Below are 27,260 nucleotides of genomic sequence, written 5' to 3'. Positions count from 1 at the left end.
TATTCACACTACATGTTTCCTGTGGGAAATACTGGTATAAAACTCATCTTCCTTGCAGCAATTATGGATGTGTGGTGGTGCTTCAAGTTAGGATTTGTTTAAACACCTTAAAACTTACAACTCCAAGGGAACAATCATTCAGGACCACATATCTATCTCATACAATGTAATGAAAATACAAAATTATTTCGTGTAAGTCTTCCGAACAAAATGTAGACCACAATTTATCCTATAAAATATGCATAAAACATCAACATGCCCACTATATATATTAATATACAAAGAATTTATAATATATGCTGTTAATGTATTTGTATATATTAATATACAAAGAATTTATATAGTGAACCACTGTGTGAAACAGGATGCAGGACTAGATAGGCCTTGGGCCTGATCCAGCAGGGCTGTTCTTATGTACATGTTGATATTTTATACACATTTTATAGGATAAATTGTGGTCCACATCTTGTTTGGAAGTACTGAGTAGATTTACAAGAAGCTCCAGTCTTCGTTAAGATTATCTCCACCACAATATTCCACGTCTTTCCACTTGATAAAGATTACAATTCAAAACTGAGGTCACCGGGTTACTGCAGTGGACTTTGTAGCACATGTGGACTTTGTAACAAGTGGATTCAGTTATTTATTAGGGGTGTGCACGGAACCTCAGAGCTGCGGTCCGGCACTGGGGTGGGGGGTTCCTTTAAGGGCGAGGGAGGGTTTACTTACCCCTCCCGCCGCTTTCCCCCCTCCAGCACCTGTATTTTCTTGAGTAATTGGGGCGGCAGGATACCTTCCTGCCACCCCTTCTCCCGGCGCTTGTCTGCTCTGCTGCAGCGCAAAAGGCTTTTATAAGCCGTTTGCGCACGCGCACACACATCTTCTTCAGTAATCGGGGCGGCAGGATACGTCCCTGCCGCCCCTTCTCCCGCTTCTTTCCCTTACAGCAGTGTAATGTCTCACAGCAGAGTTTGAAATCAAGAGTCAAGAACACAGTGTCAGACTACTCAAACTCTAAAATCAATCAAATGCAAAATACATTACAGTATTGACAGTGCAACATTTAAGTTGCTAGTATATCCACTTTAATCCACAGAAATATTTACCTTAAAGAGAAACTGGAGGTGTTTAAAATGCTTGCATAGACTATATTAAAATATAAACTGAAGAGTAATTTACTTATAATACAAAGATGCTTTTCTCTGAATCAAGCCCATAGTAAAAAAGTAATTGCATTTCTGAAATGGGAAACACCTCTAGTTTATTCACATTCCTCCAAATTGTATGTTTAGCTGCTAGAAAGAAAAACTATGGATACTTTAAGTACTTTAATCTGGAAATGCAGCAACTGGTTTAGCATAATAGAAAAAAGGATTTGTTCTGGTAAATATCTAGATGGATTGTATTTGAAAACATTACATTCTGAATCAGCACACTCCACACCAAAATATCCTGATTTTCCCTTCTTCAATATCAGCAACAAAGTATTTACACATTCTTGACTAGGCAAGAGCAGCAGCTATTTCCTGGGTTCTCATTTGTCTTGTGGAGCGATGAGCTTGGGCTGCAGGGAGGTATCCTGCCGCGGGAGAAGGGGCGGCAGGGACGTATCCTGCCGCCCCGATTACTGAAGAAGATGCGTGTGTGCGCACGCAAACGGCTTCTAAAAGCCTTCTGCGCTGCAGCAGAGCAGACAAGCGCCGGAAGAAGGGGCGGCAGGAAGGTATCCTGCCGCCCCAATTACTCAAGAAAATACAGGCACCGGAGGGGGGAAAGCGGTGGGAGTGGTAAGTAAACCCACCCCCGTTCTTAAGGGGACGCCCCACCCCGAACCACCCGAATCCAAACTGCCCATGTCCGGACCGGTCTGGAGGCCTGTAGAATGGCCTCCGGATCGGTCTGGGCACATCACTATTATTTATGTTTACAAAATCTTTGGATATACTGTTTATATACTTTATAATACATGGGGATTTCATATTCAGTTATAGTTGAAATAACGTCTGGATATAAGATTCATGTAGAACACTGGTTGTGCCTGTTGCAGTGGTAAACATTGTTTGAGTATAGTTGAGACCTGTTTGATTTACATTCACTTGGTATATAGATCTCAGTATTTATTTATTCATTCATTCATTAAATTTTTATACCACCCTTCCTAATTTGGCTCAGGGCGGTTTACAAGCAAAATAAAAACAGTTAAAATCAATCAATAAAAATAAAAAATTTAAAATGCCATAAAACAATCAGTTAAAAAACAATTAAAAAACCCTTTAAAACCCAGTACATTAAAACCCCCTTACAACAATTTAAAAGCCCTGGTAGGCCAGGCCAAATGGAAGTCTTAAAGGCTCTCCTGAAGGTCAATAAAGAGTTCAAATTGCGGATTTCTGCAGGGAGCACATTCCACAGCCCAGGAGTGTCTACAGAGAAGTAGACACTCTGAGTCACCACCTGACGTACCAGTGGTAACTGGAGACGGACCCCCTCAGATGACTTTAACGTGTGGTGGGGATCATGCAGAAGAAGGCGCTTTCTGAGATGACCTTTAAAGGGCTTTAAAGGTAGTAACCAGCACTTTGTATTTTGCCCGGAAACATATCAGCAGCCAGTACAACTGTTTCAAAACAGGCATAATATGGTCTCTCCAAGTTGCCCCGGAGACCAATCTGGCTGCTGCATTTTGAATTAACTGGTTTCCAAACTACGTACAAAGGCAGCCCCACATAGTCGAGCCTGGAGGTTACCAGCTGGTGCACCACTGTTTTGAGGTCATCCTCTTCAAGGAATGGACACAGCTGTCGAATCAGCCAAAGCTGACAGAAAGCACTCCTGGCCATGGCTTCCACCTGAGATATCAGGGTGAGGCCTGGGTCCAGTAGTACTCCCAAGCTGCGTACCTGCTCCTTCCGGGGGATTGTAACCCCATCCAGCACAGGGAGATCTAACTCATCCCTCAGATTTTGAGCCCCTACAATGAGCACCTCTGTCTTGCTTAGATTCAGCTTCAATTTGTTATCCCTCATCCAGACCATTACTGCCTGTAGGCAGGCATTTAGGGAATGAACACCATTTCCTGATTATACAGATGAAAAAGAGAAGTAGATTTGGGTGTCATCAGCATACTGATAACACCCAGCGCCAAATCTCCTGATGACCTCACCCAGCGGTTTCATGTAGATATTAAAAAGCATTAGTGACAGAATTGAGCCCTGGGGGACTCCATATAATAGCTCCTGCTTTGAGGAGCAACTGTCACCAAACTCCACCATGTGGAATCTACCCAAGAGATAGAAGCAGAACCACTGTAAAGCAGTGCCTCCTATCCCCAACTCCCTCAGGCGACCCAGAATGATGCCATGGTCGATGGTATCAAACGCTGCCGAGAGATCCAAGAGAACCAAAAGAGTCACACTCCCTCTACCGATTCCTCGGTAAAGGTCATCCATCAGGCCAACCAAGGCTGTTTCAACCCCATAGCCCATTCTAAAGTCAGTTTGAAATGTGTCTTGATAATCAGTTTCCTCCAAAACCACCTGGAGCTGGTTGGCCACCACCCTCTCAATCACCTTGCCCAACCAAGGGAGATTGGCCTATAACTACTCATCGCTGAGGGATCCAGGGAAGGCTTCTTAAGAAGAGGTCTGACTATTGCCCCCTTCAAACATGGAAATACCCTACCCTACCTCAGCGATGCATTTATGATATTAACTAGGCCACCTCCAACAATCTCCCTGCTAGATCAAAGCAGCCAGGTCGGGCAAGGGTCCAGAGAACAAGTGCTAGGCCACACTGCCCCAAGCAGCTTGTCCACATCATCAGGAGTCACAGATTGAAACTGATCCAACCTAACACTGCAAGAGGGATCGCTGGACACCTCCTTCATAGACCCTGCAGAAATAATGGAGTCCAAGTCGGCCCGAATACAGGAGATTTTGTCTGCAAAGAACAAAAGTACACATTTGATAGGAGGGAAAGTAGCCATACTACATGAAGCTAATGGTATTGGAGGGGGGGGGAGAGGGTGAGGGAGGGTGGGTGGAGAAACCTCAAGCCAATAAAGCTCAGAGTCTCACATTTTCCCTGCGCCCTCCACCAACGGGTGGTGAAAAGGAAAGCAAGTTAAGTAATAAGTTGAACCAGACGGTACCATGCTTATTTGAACACCGTTATCTCTTTGGAAAGAATGGAGAATGAAGAATGGTCCTCACCCTAAAATGCTGTATGTGAACAGACATACTTTAGTTGTTTACCTCTTTGCATCATTGGTGATGGCTGGTTAAGCAGAGTTGCTAGTCCATGGTAAATTGCTCCTTGTTTCGCCACTTCTAGTGTCACTACTGACCCTGTTCTTGTCATCAGCTCTGCTGCCCTGAAAAAAAGTGTTTAGAAAATTAAAAAAACTGAATTGATGCTAGTAGTAAAAAAAAAAAAAAAAAAAAGGCATAAAGATAATAGATAAAACAATTTTCACAAAAGAAAATTACTTCAAAATACAATTATGCTATTTAAATTGCTGTTCTAATCCCCATTCAACCATGAAACGCTCTGGGTGACTCTGGGCCAGCCATGTTTCTCTCAGCCTAACCTACAGAGTTGTTGTGAGGATGAAAATAACCATGTACACCACTCCGCTTTGGGAACTTTTGTTGAAAAGTAGCATATAAATATTTGTCATATTTGTGAATTGGAATCCAGAAATTAAAATTAAACAAACTAAGAACAGGAAATAAAATGGAAATCATTCCATTTAATAATGCATCTCTTTACAATATTTTTCTTTGCCATTGTTGTAAACTTTGAAAATATAAGCACTTTGCAAAGACTGCAACACAACTGCCTATTACTACTGCCAACTTTCATAAATAATTGCCACTGGGTAGCATCTACAGTTCTTAGTCTGCAACAGGTGTGCTTCCTTTGGAGAACAGAATGCTATTTCAGACTAAGGACAATAGTGAATGCTACCCAAGTTCTCCAGATAACACTAGACAGAAGTTGCTTAAAGGAGAATTATTTGGAAAAAGGATCCCTTTGAGAATCAAGTTTTTATCTAACTTCTGACACTCTAAAAATTTTGAGTGATTCTACTTCCCACGCCTAAGTAACATATCCATTATAAGTTTGAACAACTCATGATTGCAACAGAAGATAAAACAAGATATCCAGGTTATTTACAAATGTAGAAATAATTCAAGTGACTCTACCTATTTTTGTCTTTTAAAATTACTGTTAATTTTAATTGAACTAGGGTAAAGGAATAAGACCTTAACAAAAAATTAAAACCTGTCCCCCAATTCACTGATAGGGCTGACAATAAGCAAATACTCTGGAGTTCAGAACTCTTCACCATCCAGGACTGCACAGACATACTTGGGAAAGACAGCTACTCCTTCCTTATGAGCAGTAGATTTTGCTTATTAAATTGTTCAACACTGAAGAGAAACTCCTATCTAATCACTTAAATGCCAATTACTTTGTTTAAAAGCCTTTTACTGACCCCTACAACTACCCCTTTCACAGTGATCCTGTAACTAGTGAAGACTGATGCCATATTAGACATGAACACTTTTATACCTCTGGGGAAAGGGCTCGAGTTCCTACTCGAGACTCTGATGAAGGTGCAACTGGTCAGTTAAGTCTATGTTGCCTTCTGGGTGCCACATGGCTGGAAAGACATGTTGAAAAGAACCTGAAGCAGGCACACCTACATGTCTCCAGACAAGGTTCATGGTTCAAAATTTCCAGAGTCATTTTAAGTCATAGCACTATCCTCTCACAAAGCTAAGCATGTTCAGATAAGGTGACAGGTGACAAAATCCACAGCATGTCCTGTGATCCACTTGATATGATGATAGGGCAAGGAGAATAGGAAAATGAAGTATGTCAACAAATTAAGGAATATAAAACCTACAAAATCTCAGTGTTTTCTCTGCCCTAATGCACAGGAACCCGCTCATGTTCCCAGCAATTTACAAATACGTAAAAGCATGATGTACCTTTCCTGGGATAGTCCAACCAAACTGCGTCCATCCACACTAAGCAACTGATCCCCTGCAGCCAGCCGACCATCCTAGTTTAATAAGACAAAGTTATAGTGTTCAATATGAGATTAACCAGGCCAGACTAAGTAGAGTTTTGAAACATTCAAAAACCATAAAAATGTCACCTGTTTGAACAGTTACAAGTATTACTTACCACATCTGCAGCTCCACCTTTTACCACAGACTTGACATAGATTCCAAGTTTATCTTGACCAGCACCCTAGAAAGAAACATGCAATATTAATTACAAATTGATAGTTACAGCTCTCAAACGTCACACTAGTTTGGAAGGGACACAAAAAGTGAATTTCTTTCTTTTTCCCTCATACAAACTTCAGTGATAAAGGAGAGCTCACCTTTTAGAAACAAAGGAAAGAAGTATAACTATTTGAGTTGATGCAACATTAACAACTGAGTAACATACAGCTGATCTACAAACAACTCAAAACTATAAATTAAGCACAAACAGTTTAAAAAACAAGCTTGTTTTTATTTACATAAAACATGCAATCAACAATCCAGAGGGATTGTTTTTCTGGGGAATGGAGACAGTGTAGTTGGCACAATAACTTTTAAAAATAAATCTTGGGGGAAATTAGTTTGAAAATTAGATTGAAAATAAAAAATGCTAATATTATAAGGTCCTTATACAAATCTATGGTGCAGCCACATCTGGAGTACTGCGTACAGCTTTGTTATCTTAAGGAGGATATTGTAGAACTGGAAAAGGTGCAGAAGAGGGCAACCAAAATGATCAGGGGCCTGGAACACCTTCCTTATGAGGCTAAGCTACAGCATCTGGTGCTCTTTACCTTGGAAAAGAGGCAAATAAGGGGAGACATGATCAAAGTGTATAAAATTATGCATGGAGTGGAGAGGGTAGACAGAGAGAAATTTTTCTCCCTCTCTCACAATGCTAGAACCAGGAGTCACCCCATGAAACTGAAGGATGGGGAATTTAGTACCGACAAGTGGAAGTACTTTTTCACACCGCGCATAATTAATCTATGGAATTCCTTGCCATGGGATGTGGTGATGGCCACCAGCTTGGATGGCTTTAAAGGGGTTTAGATACATTCATGGAAGACAAGTCTATCAATGGCTACTAGTCTGAGGGCTGTGGGCCATCTCCAGCCTCAGAGGCACAATGCCTTTCAATACCAGTTGCAGGGGAGCAAAAGCAGGAGAGAGGGCATGCACATACTTCTTTCCTGTGGGCTCCCCAGAGGCATCTGGTGGGCCACTGTGTGAAAGAGGATGCTGGACTAGATGGGCCTTGTGCGTGATCCAACAGGGCTGTTCTTATGTTCAAGTTGCTCTAGTACAGACTCACTAACATCATTGTTCCACTTTTATGGAAGTGATTTGTGGATGGCAGCAAAAGTGAACAGTTCTCTACTTTATTTCAACTTCTTTCTCTTGTTGGTAACATCCCAAACACATTTGGTAGACAGCCTTGACAACTGAATGAAAATGTCTTCATACATGAAAGCCACGACCACAATATTTTTAAAAATTTCAACAAAAACTAGTACAAGTAAAACATTTTCACTCATTCCAAATGGCAAGTTCTCAGTTATATCTGAGCATATTTAAATCTTGATGCAATAAAACTAGCAATATGGTATGTGCAGGTTTAAGGATCAGAGATAACGTTGGAAAAATTGGGAAAAACTAAAGCAAATTATAGAACCAGAATAGATAGTTCTCTGGGTAAAATGTGTTCTAACTCCTTAATCTATCACATAACAAGGGTAATTAGGAAGATTAACAAATTAGTGTCAGTTCAGTATGTAGTTAATCCCAAGTAATACTTCTTTAATGTAACAGAAGTGTCAGCTGCTAGTATAAAACTTTGCAAACAACTTAAGTCATACTATGTAGCTGAGCAATACATATAAACAATTGTGCTTGGGAAGTAAAAAGGTTCATTTCTACTCTCTTTTTTATGATGCGAGATACGAAGCTCTACATTGCTTTACATGATAGGAAAGTTAGCCAGTGCATTTTTCATGCACTCAAGTGTTCACACAAGAACCATATTTGACTCTCTTTGATTTGGATACCAATGCTAGAGCGATTTGGGAACAATCACAGCTCGCCATAGAATATACAAGAGGAGATTTTATTGAATCACACAGATTACAAGGAACATCATAGATACACTAGGTATATAGGCATGTATTTGCCAATTTCTGTTATGTGTGAAATGGCTTACAATACAGGCAAACCTCACTATCTGGGGATCCAACACCCGCCGTTTCACGTATCTGAAGTCATGTAATTGACACCCAACCTTGGCATACGTGAGGTGTTGGTCATTTTAAAAGGGTTAATTCTACATATCCGTGGGTTCGGGGTGGCTGGAAATGACCTCCGAGGTCATTTCTGGCCACCATTTTGTGGCTCTTTTTCTTTGAAATGCCCTCCCAGAAGGGCTTTGTCCTTCTGTCTCTTGGCTTAGTTTAAAAAAAAAAAAACCACACAAAACTTTTAAACCCTCCTTTTAAAAGAAGCCTTTAAAGACTGGATGTGATCATAGATCAGAGAAAGTAAGAAAGACAAAATAATACTAACATAATTCTAATCTAAATTCTTATGTAAGATAACTTACATAAATATCATCAGAACACCCTGGACAATCTTTTTTAAAAGCAGCAAATAATAACTACAAATATCATTATAAAAATTGAAGTATAACAAAAAATGAGCTGTTTCAACATTTCCTGTGTTACACAGACATAGACGTTCTGCATACAGAAACTTTTAAAATCTTCCCTCAAGCACAGCTGTAAAACAAATATTTGTATACTGCACAATGTATCTAAATGGGCTAACGAAAAAGCTGTATGATATTTGGGAAGAGTAATCTGACCACGGTACCTGACAGGCTTGATGTTAAAAACCTGCATGCCCAACACCACAGACGTGGTCACATGCCTCAATTCTATTTGCAGTTCCATATTATCCATTTGCTGTTTCATCATTAATCTAGCCCTTTCATAGCCCATTGATTCAAGAAAGTCTAAGGAGAAGCTGTAAGGACAGTTTCCTTTCTAATGAACATTTCCAGCAAAATGAAAATTTATTTAGTAATACCAAAGGAACTAGGCCAAGTAGGATGAAATTTGAACTAACCACAATTCAAAAATACTAAGCCACCGACCCACTTCTACTTTTGTGACACTCACTTCCAAGCAGAGTCCTGCAATGCGTGGGCGCACGTGGGCACTTCTGGCTAGGGGATCAACAGGGTGGCAAGGAGGCACACTGCTGCCCTGTTGAACAATTTATACACAGACCACCAGAGGGAAAAGCCTGGGCAGGTGTAAATGCACCTCTCTTGTCCTTAAAGCTACGCTCCCCACCATGGGCTCGAAGGGTGCTGGTTCCATGCACATCCCTACTGCCTGATGCTTGCACAACTACACCAAGATATGATAATCATATTGTCTTAATATCGGCTGCTGTTCTGCTTTTATCTGCTCTGTTTTTTATTGTGTGTTTTAGGATGACCCACTGTCTTATTGTACTTTACTCTCTTTTAAAATCTGGGATTTTATGTTTTTATGCTGTTATTGTAAGCTGCCGTGGGCAGCAGTGTGCTGGAGGAATAAATAACCTCACCTCAGCTAAACTAAAAATAGGGGAGGAGCCTTCCTCTGGGAGAAGCTACATCCCCCAGGCATCCCTGTGTCCGCATGCCTGGCCTCCTCTGCACCACTCTCCACCTGCCCTCCAGATGCTCCTTTGATTTGCCGCAGATGTTTTAATATTGAAACACGTTTGCTCAAGTTTGGTAAGAGCTTTTTAAAAAGTTATTTTACTTACTTATTAAAGTAGTCTTAATTTTTCAGACAATTGGATTTCACTTACAAAAATCAAGGTTTCAGCCCATAGGTTTCACTTTGCAAATTTATCATTTTAGTATGCATTCTACAGCCTAGACTCTTTTAATCTTGGAATATATATGAAGATGAACCAGTTTGTTGTACATAAAGCTGTTTTGTTTACTTGTGACTGAAGCCACTTTGCTTAATCAAATGTAGCACAGTCCACATATCACACACACATCTAGGCTTTGTTTTTCCTACTTTATGTCTCACTCTTTGCTAATCCAGATAAGCAGACGAAAATGCCTACTAAAATGCCTATGCTAAAAAGATTGCTGTGTCATCTTTTTGGAAGGACTTCAATGATTCAGAGGATGTTTATACCAATGGTCAATACCAACAATAAGAATTTGCCATACCTTCATGACTATGCACAAAAGTTTCATCTTTGATTTCAGAATGAAATCACTGAAACAAGTGAAATCCTAGAGTCCCACCCACCCACCCAATGTGTTATGAATGTTAGCTGAGCACTTACAAAACAATACAGAAAAGGCAAGTAATTAACTTCTACATTTTTAGGAAAGTTTCTTTTCAAAGATTCTCTGGTTCTGAAACCTTCTTTAGAAATTGACACTACATAATGAAAGATTCCATTAATACCTAGTATTAATATAGCTATTAAACTCATCCTTCTACACACTGACTCTCTGGTTATTTTGGTTATGGACAAAAACCACCAGACACTTCCCCTGCAGAAGCCCCACTGAAATTAACAGGAGTTTCCTAAGAGTTGTACGGAATTGACATCTTGTGGATTGCAATAGTGAAAGCATGATTATTCCAATACAAACCCTTCATTTCTGACCAATGCATTTTTCTATATTAAAAGGACTTCCAACAGCAGATAGGCTAATGGTTTCCCATAATTTCTAAATTTTTCAGTGCTATGCAATATCAGGACTATCCTGTAAATACTGTAAGAGGCCAAAATTTAAGAGTTGCATATCAGTAGCCCCACTAAAATTAATGGAACATGTTAGTTATGACTAACTTGTCCCACTAATGGGACTATTCATGAATAATTTAGTCTGGATGTCAACCAGGGAATTTAAAACCACCAATAAAACCTAATTTAACATTTGTGCAACCTTGTTTCAAAACTTTCTGTGGAAAGCTTGAATGCAAAATTCCAGATAACACAATTCATAAATTGATAGCATCTAACCTTCCACACTTCCTTCCTTCTTTCCAACTTCTCAATTCTTAACAAAACGTTACTTCTGCTACACTTGGGGTTTATACGAAGGTCTATTAAGACAGATGTGCAAGTATCCTGTCATGAATTTGTAGCTCTTAAAGCATTAGGACTGAGAATTCTAAATGGGTGCAACAAAGTCTTGTACTTTTTTTTATAGACCACCGAGTATTAGTTGATGATATGGCAGTCAATTTTCAGTGAGAACTGCTTGCTTAACACATTTTGTCATTACAGATGGACGTGTTTTAAAACAAATGAGCAGTGTTATGGAGTAGCCCATTCCTCAACATGCATGTGAGGTGCTACCTTAGAGAGTGCCTTCTTCTGTATGATCCCCACGACACATTGAGATCACCTGGAGAGGTCTGTCTCCAGTTACCACTGGTACCTCTGGTGGCAACTTGGAACCAGGTCTTCTCTGTAGCTGCTCCTGGCCTATGGAATGCACTCCCGGTAGAGAGTAGTGTGCATGGTTTTGGTCTGGCGCAATGGAAAAGCCCTCCGGACCGGTTCGGAAGTCCGGCGGTCCAGAGTTTTGGATGGGCGGGGTACTGTTACTTTAAGCGGGGGTGGTGGTGGTAGTACTTACCCCTCCCCCCCCGTCGCTCTTCCTCCTCCAGCGCTGGTCCTTTGAAAAATCTTCTTGGGGCAGCAGAGTTCCTCCCTGCCGCCCCTGCCCCCGTCGTTGTTCCTTAAAGGTTAAAGAGAGTAGAGCTAGCGGCGCGCATGCTCCCTTCGCGGCGCGCACGCTTGTCTTTGTTGCTGGCACGCGCGCGTATATGCTGCATACATCATGTATGTGGCACGCGCGCGCCAGCGACAAATACAAGCACGCGCCACGAAGGGAGCATGCGCGCCGCTAGCTCTACTCTCTTTAACCTTTAAGGAACAACGACGGGGGCAGGGGCGGCAGGGAGGAACTCTGCCGCCCCAAGAAGATTTTTCAAAGGACCAGCACTGGAGGAGGAAGAGCGGCGGGGGGGGGGGGAGGGTAAGTACTACCACCCCCCCTCTTAAAGTAACAGTCCCCCCCGTGCCGGACCGGGGCAATTCCGGACTGTGCACACCCCTACCGGTAGATCACTGCACTCGCTGTTGGCCTTTAAGAGAGCCCTGAAAACTTATTTGTTTGGCTTGGCCTTCCAAGGTTTTTAAATTGTTTGGGGCTATTTTGATTGGACTTGTTTTTAAATTGTTTTAAGTAGTGTGTTTTAGATGGTGTTTGTTTTATGGTTCTTTAAACTTGTGCACTGCCCAGAGCCTTTGGATGGGGTGGTCTATAAATGTGATAGATAAATAGATGTGTCAGTCATTGGGGTTGGGTGGTGGTGGTGGGATTGAAGCTCAAAATTTGCAGTAATGGAGTATATCATTTTAGGAGGAGCCACTATTCTTTAACTGCTTCTGTATACACTGGGTTACATGCACAGTTAGGCACTTGCAACAATGGGAATGAAAGGGAACTTCCTTGCCTCCACTGCAGGTCCATGAACCTCATGAGAAGTCAGGCTTGGAGACAACATGGGATGCAATGCAGGGAGCTATATGGGAGAGAAAACAGATTTCTCCTAGGATTCTGCAGCCCCCAGCACCAGATAGAGGGATGTACAGGGTGCTGCAGTGGGGAACAGAGAGAGATGATCCTTTGAACTTCCTCTATTGCTTGAACCTAACTATGGTTGCAACCCATCATTTATACATGTATGAAATGCTACATAACCTTTGACTATACAGAAGAGAGAGAAAAGTATTTGACATCTAATTGCCAGGTGGACAATTTGCATCCTTGTGCAGTTTACCTTAAAAAAAGAAATTATAATGAAACCCATGACTGAGTGACATCTCAGTGCTTCCCAAGAGGAGTATAGCCCACAAGCAATATGGGCTATTAAAAATGAAAAAATGGGCTGTTAAAGCTGAAAAAATGTTCAACCCAGAAAATAATAAAAGTTTGTAAATATTTGTTTTCAGGCAAGAAATAACCTTGCCTCCTTGTAATCAGCCCATTTCTTTTCCCAAGTGACTCTCCCGTAACAGCTTATATGAGACACAGCAGCATGAGAGTGATGCAAGACTGCTTACCAGTATAATGTGACAATATTAGCCACTCAAACATCCCCATGTTTTAAAATTTCAAGCAAGGTAAGCTAGGAGGAAGGAGTTACTTAGAAGTAAAATACTGGCTGACATCCAGACTAATGCTGTGCTGACACTACGGGGGATGGGTGATCCTCAGGGACATATTTTGGGGAGGCACAGTGAGCTTCAGAGGGAAGCCAAGATTGGCAAAAACTACCCACCCCCAAGTGCCAGCGCAGAGTTTTGAAGGTTGCAAAGAATCAAGCATTAGTCTTCTTTTTATCCTGCCTTGATATAAAGAGCATATTTAAATTACATTGAAATCTAGTACAGAGTTAGCTGCTTAAATGTGCCTAATTCTGGAAGATCATGACCATCAACTATACACTTAAAAATGGGTATGTGTGAGTGTGTGTGTCTTTTTTGTTTAAAGTGACTGTTGAGAAATTCAGTTTAAGCTGGTATATATAAATAAATGCTTTTGAAATTGTGTCTTCCTAGACCAAAAGTTTTCTTCACAGTGTGTCATTCAGGAACAGTCCAACTGCACAGATATTTTCCACCACCATTTGAAACCGTGATTGGGTTTTACTTTCCAATATCAAGTATAACCATGAAAAAACTATTGTACTCCAAATATTTTGAGTTTTTCTTCTGCTGAATACTGACAGACAATACAAAAATACTGGTTTCAAACAACAATACTATGTTTATGTCAACTAGCCTCTAAACCATCTGTTGGTCTCTTGTCAAGATATTTTTAAATCATACTTTAAAAAAAAACACTATAGCAATCCAGATGACATTTAAATCTCTTTAAACTAATTAAACAAAGGAAGTACTACATGAGCAGGAATAAATTTTCAGAGGTTTGTTAATTATGTTATTTACTGTTTATCATGTCAGCTTTAATTTATTCTTAAAATTCTTCATAAATACAAAACCAAGCTTTTAGAGTGTCTTCTGGATTATAGCCAGATAGTATAAGCAGTAGGAGTGCATATCATAAGTTATTCATGATCTTGCAATACTATGTGCAACAACTGTTACTGATAAACTACAGAAGTTTAAAGTTTGCAACGCCACTATTAAAGCACAAATGATGAAGAGGTTCAACACAATTTTCTTGTGCTAACTTTGAAAATTCCATTACAAATACTTAGTTGCATGCTACAATAAGTATTGTTACATGGACATGTAATTAGTGATAATTTTAAACAGACCAAAACACAGGATAAAGTACTAGATCAGTATTTAAAGTTTTATACAAAACATTCTCGGAACAGACTTACCAAGGATTCTGTTCTTCCAACAACAGAAAACCACATTTTAACTCCAGAAATGCAACTATTCACTTCTTTCTCAGCTTTCAACTACAACCAACACGTCAGCCTGCCAGATTTTCCAAAACACCCAGCAAGATAAACTGGATCCTATGACACTGCATAGCATTTATAAACACTAGCTATAACCTACAATATTCTGACAGTTAAGCTACTCTGCCTTTCTTTTAACATTAAGAGCTTGATTAAACTTTTGATGCTGCCTAGTAAGATCAAGGCGGCCTTTTGTACAAGATACAGAAAATCCAAATTAAACAGGAAGTAATGTGCTGGCCCACAGATGGGAAGAAGTCATATGCTAACCCCTCCCCTCACCCCCCCCCCCCGATATATTTTTTAAGTAAACTGTATGCATACGCTGCTTCCAAATCATCTGGATTTCATAAAATGTAACCACAGTGTGGCTGGGAGTCGGGCAGCGTTTTAACATCAAAACATCTTTCAGGCTTAGAGCACTACATTCTGCCCTCAGTCTCTTCGTAGTGCTGCCCCCTGACCCTTCAGGCTATTCAACCACTACCAGCAACAGAGTACTACTGGTAAAATAAATGTTATCATTACAGAAATTCCTGCAACAGGAGTGAAGTGTCAGCAAGGCGGCTGCTCCTGAAAATCACTACACCAAGGGTGGACAGTTTACTCTGTGCTATGAGAAATACAGCTACTGACTCTCAGATCAGCGTGGCTATATTCTCCATCCCTTATGGGAGGAGAGCTGGTCTTGTGGTAACAAGCATGAATTGTCCCCTTTGCCAAGCAGGGTCTGTCCTGGTTTGCATTTGAATGGGAGGCTACACATGTGAGCCCTGTAAGATATTCCCCATAGGGGATGGGGCCGCTCTGAGAAGAGAAGGTTCCAAGTTCTCTCCCTGGCATTTCAAAGATAGGGCTGAGAGACATTCCTGCCTACAACTTTAGAGAACCCACTGCCAGTCTGTATAAACCAGGGCTACTCAACCTCGGCCCTCCTGTAGATGTTGGACCACAATTCCCATAATCCCTGGCTACTGGACACTGGGTCTGGGAATTATGGGAGTTGTAGTTCAAAAACAGCTGGGTAGGGGTTTAGCAGGCCTGACATAGACAATACTGGCTTTTCAATCTGGCTTCCGCCCTGGGTATGGGACTGAGACTGCCTTGGTCGCTCTAGTGGATGACCTACGCCGGGAACTAGACAGGGGGAGTGCGTCCCTGTTGGTTCTGCTGGACCTCTCGGTGGCGTTCGATACCATCGACCATGGTATCCTTCTGGGCCGCCTCTCGAGTATGGGAATCGGAGGCACTGTGTTGCAGTGGTTCCAGTCCTTTCTTGGGGGGCGGGTCCAGAAGGTGGTGCTGGGGGACTACTGCTCGGCCCTGTGGCCGTTGGCCTGTGGGGTCCCGCAGGGATCAGTCTTGTCCCCCATGCTGTTTAACATTTACATGAAGCCGCTGGGAGAGGTCATCCGGGGACTTGGACTGAGTTGTCAGCAATATGCGGATGACACTCAGCTCTATCTCTCCTTGTCATCTGATCCTAGGGAGGCGGTAGATGTCCTGAATCGGGGGACTGGAGGCCATGATGGGTTGGATGTGGGCTAACAAACTGAAATTGAATCCGGATAAGATGGAGGTAATGTTGGTCAGTAGGAGAGCCAATCGGGATGAGGCGATTCTACCGGTTCTGGATGGGGTTGCACTCCCCTTGAAGGAGCAAGTACACAGCTTGGGGGTACTACTGGACCCGGCTCTGCTTTTGGAAGCTCAGGTGGAGGCAGTGGCCAGGGGTGCCTTTGCACAGCTTTGGCTGGTGCGCCAGCTGCGTCCCTTTCTCGAGAAGGCAGATCTGGCCACCGTTACCCACGCCTTAGTCACATCGCGGCTGGATTACTGTAACGTGCTCTACGTGGGGCTGCTCTTGAAGAATATCCGGAAACTGCAGCTAGTGCAAAACGCGGCAGCGAGGGTTTTATCCGGAGCTGCCCGTTGGGAACATATCACCCCCATTTTGAAAGAGCTGCACTGGCTGCCGGTTCGTTTCCGGGTCCAATTCAAGGTGCTGGTTTTGACCTTTAAAGCCCTAAACGGTTTGGGCCCGGGGTATTTGAGGGACCGCCTGCTCCAAAGGGTTGCTGCCCGCCTGACGAGGACATCTGAGGGGGCCCTGCTCCGGGTGCCAACAATGAGGGAGGCCAGGCTGTTGTGCACTCGGGACAGGGCCTTCTCTGTTGCTGCTCCTAGACTCTGGAATGCTCTCCCAGTGGCCATTCGTTCCTCGGACTCCATCACGGCTTTTAGAAAGCTTGTAAAGACTTGGCTTTTTACCCAGGCTTTTAACATAATTTTACTGCGGCTTCTGTGTGTTTTTATCTGCTGTATTGTTTTTATGGCTGTTTTTATATGTTTTTAGCTTGATGTTTTTTATTGCTTTTTATTGTATGTTTTAATTTTTGTAAACCGCCTTGGGGTTGTGTTTTTAACGAAAGGCAGTATAGAAATGTAAAAATAAAATAAATAAATAAATAAATAAAAATACTGAGCTAGATGGACCAATGGTCTGACTCTGTATAAGGAAGCTTCCTATGTTCACTACTATTACACTAAACAGCTGTTCTAACTATATGCAAATTATATATTATCGGAAGCATCGAAGTCAGAATGAAGTCCCATGGTTGAAGTTCTGGCCTTGTTTGTTCTAGTACCACAATGATTTATTTATTTATTTATTTAGATTTGTATTTATTTATTAGATTTGTTGTCATCTTCCCCACCCCTCAGTTGGCTGTAGACCAGCCGAAGCTCAATTAGTTAACAGGAAACCTTTGAATTTCAAGTCCAAGCCCCTCTGCCAGTTCCACTGCTGATTTATGTTTGCCTTTCCTAGATAGGTGGGCAATGCTTATTATATAGTTAACTTGAAGTTTCTGCAACATCATTTTGGAAATATTGTTGGATTAGTTTGAAAACACCAAATTTTTATATGAGTTTGCTTTGGACTCTGCTCCTGGGACTAGTTTTGGGTCAAGGCTCAAAAGCTCCGTCCTTCCAACATTCATCTGTCAAATCTCAGGCTATGCTAATCTCAGGCTACACTCAGGCAAGTAACACTTGTACAAAGTTTTTGAATTTTCACCTCAAATATGAAAAAAAAGAACCGTAATTATGAACTTAAAACGCCTGAAAAGATGAGAAGTCTGTTCGTTTATCATATTTTTATACCGCCTATGTACAGCTCTAGGTGGTTTAGGTCTCTTAATACCTTTATATTGCAGCTGCTCCCAATGGTTTGCACAGGAAGTGCCTTACAGGACTGAGTGTAAGGATTCAGATTCTTCATCAATGCCAGCACAGCAGTAACCATTAGCATTACTGTGCAGAAGTACTTGCCAATCTCCTGAGCTGCTTTTATGCTTTTACAGGGTGCAAAGCGGGTGGAAAGGAAGATAGAACTGATGGTGGCCCCTTGTATGGCATACAAAAAGCTACTTATGTGGCTGTGGGTTTAGCAATGTTTTAACACTCACAGCCAGTCAAGTGAATCAGAAGGGCCAGATGATAATTTTCAGTGGCAAGCAGGAGCAGAGCTAAATGGTTCTGTATCATTTGCCCTAAAGATGGCAGCTGAACTACCACATAACTCTCCTCTTGTACTTCAGCAGTAAAAACATAAGGTGGCAAGAACAACTTTGATCTGACCCAAAGGTGTCAGATTTAGTTCAGCATTGTATGCACAAGTAGCCAGTCCAATGCTTCTGGGGAAGCTTTGAACATGGAGGCAGCCAATAACTTGTCCTCCATGAATTTGTATAAGCCCTGCTTAAAGCCATCACGACATCCCATGGCAGAGGATTCCATAGATTAATTATGTACTGTGTGAAAATCAGATTGGAAGGGGAATCAGATGACTTGCTTGTTAGTTTTCTACTTTCTGATACAAACTCATTTGTTTCCTATGTAACAGCTGAATTTTGTTATGTTGCTATCAATATTTGAAGATCTTTGTTCGCCGATAGGTTATTTATTTATTTATAAATTATTATTGTTCACTGTAATATGTATGTATCAATGTTTATGTCTTGGTCAATGACTGTAAATTTAATCAAGTAAAGGAAAGTACTTCCTTTTGTCAATCCTAAATTTCCTGGCAATCAGTTTCATGTGATGACCCCTGGTTCTACTGTTGTGCAAGATAAGAACACAGTAACAGCCTTGCTGGATCAGACCCAATATCTATCTAATCCAACTCCCCGATTCATACAGTGGCCCACCAAAGGCCACAAAAGCCACATAACCAGGATATGAAAGCATGCTCCCTCTCCTGCCACTGCTTCTCTGCAAGTGGTATTTGGAGCTTACAAACAAAGCATGAAGGTAGCAACCCTCCCATTTGCCCCCAGCATTTTGCTCACAGGGATATGTTAGCTTTGATAACAGAGGCTCCATTTAGAGACTACAGTTACTTATTAAAAATTTCTTGCATGCTGCCTCCTCCAAAGACTCTAGGTGGTGAACAACAATAATTAAACATGAAATGAAAAAAATTAAAGGGCAAAACGCTGGCAAAAAAGGTAGGTCTTGAGAAGGGCCTTAAAAGTCACTTAGGAGGGGGCTGAACGAATCGGGGGGGGGAGAGAATGTTTCAAAGAAGAGAGGCGACTACAGAGAAGGCACTTATAGGTTGTAGTTATTTCTGCTGAAACTATTTCTGATGTGTCTACTCTCCCAAGAAGCCATCTAAGCCATTAGTCATCACATCTTGTGGTAAAAACCTTCATCATTTAATTCTGTTCTGTATTTTCTTTTGTCTATTCTGAGCCTACTTCATTGGGTGAGCTAGAGATCTAGTATTATTATAGGGAGAAAATCTATCTATCTATCTATCTTCCCCTATCTGTGCCCCTCCCACTTAGAAGCCTGCCTGCTCCCTTAAGTAGGCCATAAAAAGACACTTAAAAAATAAAACTAAAACTATAGAAAGACTGCTACTGTATAGGTTTAGTCTTTCCTCATAGAAACAGAGTTCTAACCCCTTGATCATTTTCGTTGCCATTTTCCACAGATTTTCCAGCTCTGTGGTATATTTTTCAAGAATGAATGTCCAAAACCATACATAACTGGAAGCAGGCATTCACTTGCTGGGTCAGAAATTGCAGCCGTAAACCGAAGAAGACTGGGAATAGCAACAAAAGAAGAATAAAAATTATCCAATTTCTTTGTAAACCTTAGAGAGAACAGTTGTTTTCCTCCTCAAAACTACTGTTAAGAGCTATTTTTGTTCCTGTCAGCAAGACATTATTCCTGAATCTCTTCAAAACCAGGCACTACTCATGACAGAGGTCAGTGCTGATATGGCAAGGTGTTATACAGGTGGACCTTGCTATACATGGTACTGTTATTTGTGGTTCCACATATCCACAATCCCAAAATAGGCACCCAACCCTGGCATACGTGGAACACAAAGGGTTAAGTTTCACGTATCAGTGGTGTTGGAGTGGCCGGAAATGAACTCAGAGGTAATTTCCAGCTGCCATTTTGGGAGCAGGAGGCATTTTGTGGCTCGTTTTTTTGTTTTTGTTTTTTAAAAAAAGACATTCCCCTGTAACTTTTCATGGATAATAACCAATTCGGGTCTGGGGTGCAGGGACGGGGGAGAGAGACATTCCTGGAAGGCTGGAGTCCTGTGGAGCATGGTAAGCCAATTTATTTAGTTTCCTCCCTCCCCCACCCCTTTTGCCTTTCCTCCCATTTTCTAAGAATCTAACTGCCACATTCCCATTGCTGCAGTGCTCCACAATCTGCGGTTCCGGTATCCACAGCTCCCCCACAGAAACAGGGTCCACCTGTATTGCATCTTGGTGGCAAAGCACTCAAGTGAAAGAATTGCTTCTGGCACATATGTCATTAACAAAATCATTATTAAATTCATCAGGACTCCGCAGAATATTTCTTCCTCACAATAAAGATGCTATTTTAGAACAGTGCCATCTACTGACTAGCTCTCTAAATTCAATTCTTCAAAACATCCCCTCTATTATTCACATGGTATTAAAGCATACTATTAAAGAAGAAATAACTATATACTCTCACAGTTAAAGGGGAGGTAGGACAAAAGTGGTCCACTCCACTGTATCTGTATCTGTCTTTTAAAGAGAGCAGCTCTTGCTGAAGGGACAGATACTTCATTTTAGTTTCTCTTGCAAAAAAATTCAGGAATTCAGAATCTCTCAGCCTGTTCTAATGGAATGCTCGAGAACCCATGAAGTATGTAGTGCTTCGCTGTTAAGCTGCCTCAAATGTCTAGAGGCAGAACCCTTGCTTGCCTTTTACCAGACATTACATCTATTTTTTAAGATTATTTTAAGGTGTTCTAAAAACAACAACAACTAACTTACTTTAATGCACAGGCTTCTATAGCCAGAAGTTGGGGACCATGGGTCTTGCAGCTGCAGTTCTTTGTACACATAGGGGGTACTCTCCCCTTGTAACCACGCTTCATCCAGGGTTTGATCCCTCTTGATTTACCCCAGGGCTTACCAAATGAGAGAAGCACTGGCACCAATTCTACTATGAAGAATAGCTTAGAACAACTAAACTCCGCTGCTGCCCCAGAGCTTTGGAACGCGCTTCCTGTTGAAATAAGAGCCTCCTCATCTCTGACAACTTTTTAAAAGTCTTTAAAGACGCACCTGTTCACATAGGCTTTTAATTAAATACTAGTGTTCTGAAGCCCGTTATAATAACGGGCGCTAGCCTTTTCCTCTCCCCTTTACTGTTTGTTTTTTTTTTAAATGCAGCCTCCGCCGCTGCCTCTGAAGTCCCACCCTCCCTCTCTCCCAGCTTCCGAAACCACCTTACCCTGTCCCGTTACAGTTGAGCAAAGAAAGTCCAAAATTGAGGAGGGAGAAAGGAGCTCTCAAGCAGTGCTCCTCCCTCTGCAAAGGCTCTGCCCGAACTGGCGCTTGGGACTGAAAGGACGCCTCTTGCGTCCTTTCGGCCCCAAGCGCCAGTTCGGGCAGAGCCTTTGAAGAGGGAGGAGCACTGCTTGAGAGCTCCCCTCTCCCTCCTCAATTTTGGACTTTCTTTGCTCAACTGTAATGGGACAGGGTAAGGTGGTTTTGGAAGCTGGGAGGGAGGGTGGGATTTCGGAGGCAGCGGCGGAGGCTGTATTTTTGCTTTTCTGTTTACTTCGGCCTTCGCTCGGCCCCCGGTCCCGGCCTCCGTCTCCCTGCGGCGGTCTGGGCCTCCGCCGCCATTCCCCCTCCCGCCACCCACCGCGGCCCGTGTCTCCGGCCGGGGCGGCCACCCAGGGCTCCGGCGGGCCCGCCACCCACCGCCGCGGCGGCCCGCGGCTCCAGCGGGCCCGCCACCCGCCGCCGCCCGCAGCTCTGGCCGGGTCCTCCGCTCCCTGGGGCCTCTCCCTTGTCGCCGCGGGTGTCCTCTGGGCAAGGCGGCGGCGGCCAGTGTTCGCCGGCGCCGCTCACCCTGCTTTTTCGGGGCGGCCGCTTCTGGCCGCCCAAGATGGCCACCGGGTGCCGGCCGTCGTGTCTCCCTTGCCCTGTTCTGCGCCTGCGCTTTGCGCAGGCGCAGAACAGGCCAGGGAGGCACGAACACACGCCTTGGTGTCCGTCCACGGACGGACACCAAGGCTTTTATTAGAGAGGATTGTTTTAACAGTTTTATCATTGTTTTAAAATGTTTTAAAAATTTAAATTGTTGTAATGTTTTAGCTTTTACTATGTCATTTATTTTGTTTTAACTACTGTTTTAAGTTTTTTGTTGTAGTTGTTGTCATTTATTTTAACTTATGTTTTAACTTTTTGTTTGCTTATTGTAAACTGCCCAGAGATGTGGGTTTGGGGCAGTATAGAAGTATGTTAAATAAATAAAAAATAATTTTTTAAAAAATGTCTGCTAAATAAAATACAATGTATAGCCTAATACTAAAAATTAGTTTGAAACAAGCATGCTGCACTTCATTTTTTGTTAAGCAATTTTGGGATGGCAGCTTTACAATACTGGTGCAGTGCACCATCTGGTGGCTGCAGTCTTATGCTAAAAGAATTCACACTGGGTTACACTACAGTTGGAACATTGTAGGAAAATCATAGGCAAGCTTCTCTTTTGCCTGTACAGAATCTTTCAAACAGGTCAAAGTAATGAGATGAGTAAAGCTAAAGTTATTTTAAAATATTTTTTCACTTCACTCAACATATGAAAATTTATCAGAGACAACACATTGACACATACACCTTGGCTTTTCATAATACAGGTGAACTTCAGTATCTGCAGGGGTTCCATTCTTTGCTACTACCACAGATAAAACCATGGATACCGAGGCATTGAGGCAATGGGGATGGGGGTGGTAGTTTAGGTTCCTGGACACTGGAAATATGGGCAAAAGTCTGCAACACACCCCGCAAAAAGGGAAAGATTGTACTATGTGAGTCTACAGCTGCCCAGGAATGCCTCCTCCAAGTCCAAATTCCCCCATGTTTCCATGAAAAATAGTGGGGGAAATGTGCTGGGGGGAGGGGGATGAGCCACAAAATGGCTCTTTTGCTTAAAATGGTGGATAGAAATTACTTCTGCAGTTTTTTTAGGCCACCCCAACCTCGCGGATACATGAAATTAACCCACCACCACCCCCGCATATGCTGAGGTCAGATGTAAATTACCCAACCACATACATGCTAATCCACGGATCTTGAATCCATGGATAGCGAGGTTCTCCTGTACAAGTATTTTGTTGTCTTTTTCGTCAAATATTTTAAACTATAAAATTTCTTTCGGAATCGAAAAATCCAGGGAAGAAAAAACTAAGGTAAAGAAGGCAAAAGATCGAGACTTAGCAGACAGAAGAAATAGAAGAGAGGAGAAAAAGAGTGGCTGTCTCTGGAACTGGACACAGAACTAACTGAACTTGGATGGGGTTACCCTTCCCCGGCTCTTAAAGCTTTGCCTAATTAGCATAGTCCTCTGGATCACACGGGAAGCTTAATCCACCACAGATGCCCTCATCCAGCAACAGAGAAGAGCCATATCAAAATGTGCTATGCAAGCATGCAATTCTCAGCTTATCAAGCAGTTTACAAATGGGCCTATAACCTATGCCCAAACTTGAGCAATGTTATTCTGTCGTGGAAATAATGTACATCAGACATTCATTTTAGAAAACAACAACTTGGCACTCAAGACATTTACAATGGTCACAGTAGAATTATCTTTGGCTTTTCAGTAGAAAAATTAGAAGTGAGTATACTGTCTAAATAAAGACAATGGAAAAGACAATGAAATAAGGTATTCATTTCATACCTTAGCTGCGACAATGCTCAGGCCCATCCCATTTTGTTTCTTTAGTGTCACAGTAATTATCTCAGGTTCCTTCCTCAAGGGTTGAGCCTACAGAAATAACACAGATCAAATTTTGAATTCCATAATATCTAGAACATTGTATATCTAGAACATTGTATAAAACAGTAAGATACTCAAACCCTATTCACATGCTATGTTCTGCACTACAATATGTATACAGTGTATTCATGTACGATATGATAAGCATGTACAGTTCTTCACCCATTATTTTGAACACATACAGCAGTACACTTCCTATCATTTGAGGGACCTGTTCCTAAGTTCGCTTTTAAAATGAATGCATATACACTCATTCACAGAAAACCATGTACAGGTGAAACTCGGAAAATTAGAATATCGTGCAAAAGTCCATTAATTTCAGTAATGCAAATTAAAAGGTGAAACTGATATATGAGACAGATGCATTACATGCAAAGTGAGATGTCAAGCCTTAATTTGTTATAATTGTGATGATCATGGCATACAGCTCATGAAAACCCCAAATCCACAATCTCAGAAAATTAGAATATTACATGGAACCAAGAAGACAAGGATTGAAGAACAGAACAATATCAGACCTCTGAAAAGTATACAGTGTACTGTGCTTGATTGGCCAGCAAACTCGCCTGACCTGACCCCATAGAGAATCTATGGGGCATTGCCAAGAGAAGGATGAGAGACATGAGACCAAACAATGCAGAATTGCTGAAGGCCGCTAATGAAGCATCCTGGTCTTCCATAATACCTCATCAGTGCCACAGGCTGACCTCATCCATGCCACGCCTCATTGAGGCAGTAATTGCTGCAAAAGGGGCCCAAACCAAGTACTGAATACATATGCATGCTTATACTTTTCAGAGGTCCGATATTGTTCTATTCTTCAATCCTTGTCTTCTTGGTTCCATGTAATATTCTAATTTTCTGAGATTGTGGATTTGGGGTTTTCATGAGCTGTACGCCATGATCATCACAATTATAACAAATTAAGGCTTGACTTATCTCACTTTGCATGTAATGCATCTGTCTCATATATCAGTTTCACCTTTTAATTTGCATTACTGAAATTAATGGACTTGTGCACGATATTCTAATTTTCCGAGTTTCACCTGTACATGTGTACAGACAACTGAACACATGTACAGCCTAATATCAGATTACGGCTCCAGTAAGAAATCAATCTGGATATTTTAATATAATCACAGGCATCCTGCTCACTATTATGTCCAATACACGAAGCTACAAAACTCATTCTTCCTGTTTAAAAATGCTAAACACATATAGAGCCGGGTCTCACAATCAGTGAGATCCGGTTCTTGAGAGTGCGTGGGGAGAGCGGGCTAAGCCCGCTCTCCCCGCACACGAGCAGGGAGGGAGCCCTGGATGGCCGGATCGGTTGCCCACATGATTGCCAGCTCCGTGATGGAGCTAGCAGGGGGTGGGGAGCTTGGGGGTCACGTGGCCCCTGGAAGCTCCAGTATGTCCTGTGTGAGCGTGCAGGGCACACTGGGGAGACCCCTGGAGCCGGCTTTTCATCTCCCCTCCGGGAGTCTACTCGTGAGTAGCCGTGGTGTGGAGCTGCGCCACGGCTACTCACGATCGGGAAGCCTGGGTTTGCGGAGGGCTACAAAAGTGTGCTTGTTGCTTGTAAGCCACCGGGCTCACCTGTGAGCCCGGTGGTTTACACGATCAGCAGAAATCGGGCTAGGCTCTCCCAGCTCGATTTTTGCTGATCGTGAGAATAGCCCCATAAGCTTGAAAGATAATCTAAAATTTTGAAAAATGACAGTCAAATGAACAGCAGTTTGAAACTGATTTTTTTTAAAATTTAGATTTTTAATTGCTTTATTTATTATAGAGAGAAGGCACCGGGGAAGGCACAAGGAAAGAAGTTAAGAGATAAGGAAACCTAAAAAAGTTGAAGCAATTTATGAAGGCCAAACACGTTTCCATTTGGATGACTTTTCAGAGGCAATGAAACTAGCTTAACTAATACAGCTAATTCTACAGAATTAGCATTAAAACCTCTTTAAGCAAGTTAGCTGCTGTCACCCCAGTCTTTTTCAAGAAACAAAAAGTAGAACTTTTCTGTAGTTTTGATGTTTATGTGCAAAGCGCATGCCCAGAACAGAGCAAGGGAGACACGACCGCCAGCACCCGGCGGCCATCTTGGGCGGCCAGAAGAAGCCGCCCCGAAGAAGCCGGGTATGCGGAGGAGGGGAGCACTGGCTGAGGCGCGGCCGAGGCCTGGCCGTGCCGCCGAAGCCGGGCGGGGGGAAGAGGCGGCGGGGGAAGCCGGCCGAGGTGGCAGCGGAGCCGCTGCCAAGGCCTGGCGGCGCCACCGGAGCCGGGCGGGAGGGATAATTTGGGGTCCTTGCCCGGCCGCGGAAATACAAAGGCAGCCACAGGAAAGGGCAGAGGCGGCCACAGGGAGGCAGAAGCGGCGGTGGCACCAGGCCAGCCGCGAAGAACTGAGAGGCGGGCAAGGAAGGGAGAAACGGCGGGGGCGGGCGACACAATGGCCGGCGGGGGCATCTCTCTCTGTCCGGCCGCAGGAAAAGCTGAAACAGCGGGCCAGGAGCCGCTGAAAGGAGAAAGAGAGCTGAGAGTAAAGAGGACAGAGAACAAACGTTCAAAAACACACGTCCGCCCACCCCAATAGCCTCTCGAAGCTCCCAAGGGCAGCAGAGAGCCCGGGACCCACCGCAGCGCATCCCTCCCCTCCGCCCCTCGGCACACAAACAGAAAGGTTAAAAAAAAAAAGGAGGAAAAAAAGGTTAAGAACACAAAAAGGCGGGAGAGAAAGCTAGCGCCCGTTATCATAACGGGCTTAAAAATACTTGTTCCTGTATAAGAGCCAACACAATAAGCTGACCTCCATGCTGTAATATTAGGCCATAAAGGGTATAGTAAGTCTTCTGAACAGTGTCTGCATAAACGCTGATACAGTATGCTACAAGAAAAATCTAGCAAATCCAGCCATTCAAAATTTAACACCAGCTGTCTAAGCAAGATATTAGTTTAAAAATGCAGCTTCATATAACAGTTTAAAGTTACTCTATGCATAAACTTCCATGTATTTCCCCTCCCACAATACCCACAGAATTAATACTTGCCAGATCAGCATTATCTTGTAAAAGATGGCTTTCATAATCTGCACCTTCAAAATATATTGTCCAAGTCCCCGGTGAACGTGGATGAGGTGTTAACCTGCAAAAACCTAGAGAATGAAGATAATGTATAACTAAACATGTGTTCCAAATACTCAAGTCAGAGATTCTACAACAACAAAACTGGTTCACATGCAGACTAAGGAGGTACCATAGCATCGGTGCTGCTGCAATAGACTACTTCAGCTCTTTTGTTCGGGGGG

General features: G+C 42.6%; 1 protein-coding gene across 22 annotated transcripts in view; it reads right to left on the bottom strand.

Moving 5' to 3' along the window:
- Nucleotides 1-27,260, bottom strand: part of AFDN (afadin, adherens junction formation factor) — a 180,365-nt gene that overhangs the window by 27,661 nt on the left and 125,444 nt on the right. For all 22 annotated transcript variants that reach the window (XR_008316302.1, XM_053296599.1, XM_053296610.1 and 19 more), the window contains 5 exons: nucleotides 27,004-27,107; nucleotides 23,852-23,938; nucleotides 6,199-6,264; nucleotides 6,000-6,073; nucleotides 4,254-4,372 (listed from right to left, as the gene is read on the bottom strand). Coding sequence is in view for 21 of the 22 variants with exons in the window: in XM_053296599.1 (XP_053152574.1) it covers nucleotides 4,254-4,372; nucleotides 6,000-6,073; nucleotides 6,199-6,264; nucleotides 23,852-23,938; nucleotides 27,004-27,107 (450 nt within the window). In the remaining variant the exon portion in view is untranslated. The remainder of the gene's footprint in view (nucleotides 1-4,253; nucleotides 4,373-5,999; nucleotides 6,074-6,198; nucleotides 6,265-23,851; nucleotides 23,939-27,003; nucleotides 27,108-27,260) is intronic.

This window comes from Hemicordylus capensis, chromosome 1, assembly GCF_027244095.1.
Source record: "Hemicordylus capensis ecotype Gifberg chromosome 1, rHemCap1.1.pri, whole genome shotgun sequence".
NCBI classification, from domain to species: domain Eukaryota; kingdom Metazoa; phylum Chordata; class Lepidosauria; order Squamata; family Cordylidae; genus Hemicordylus; species Hemicordylus capensis.
The sequence above is the reverse complement of the archived record's forward strand: the minus strand, read 5'-3'. Positions and strand labels throughout refer to the sequence as shown.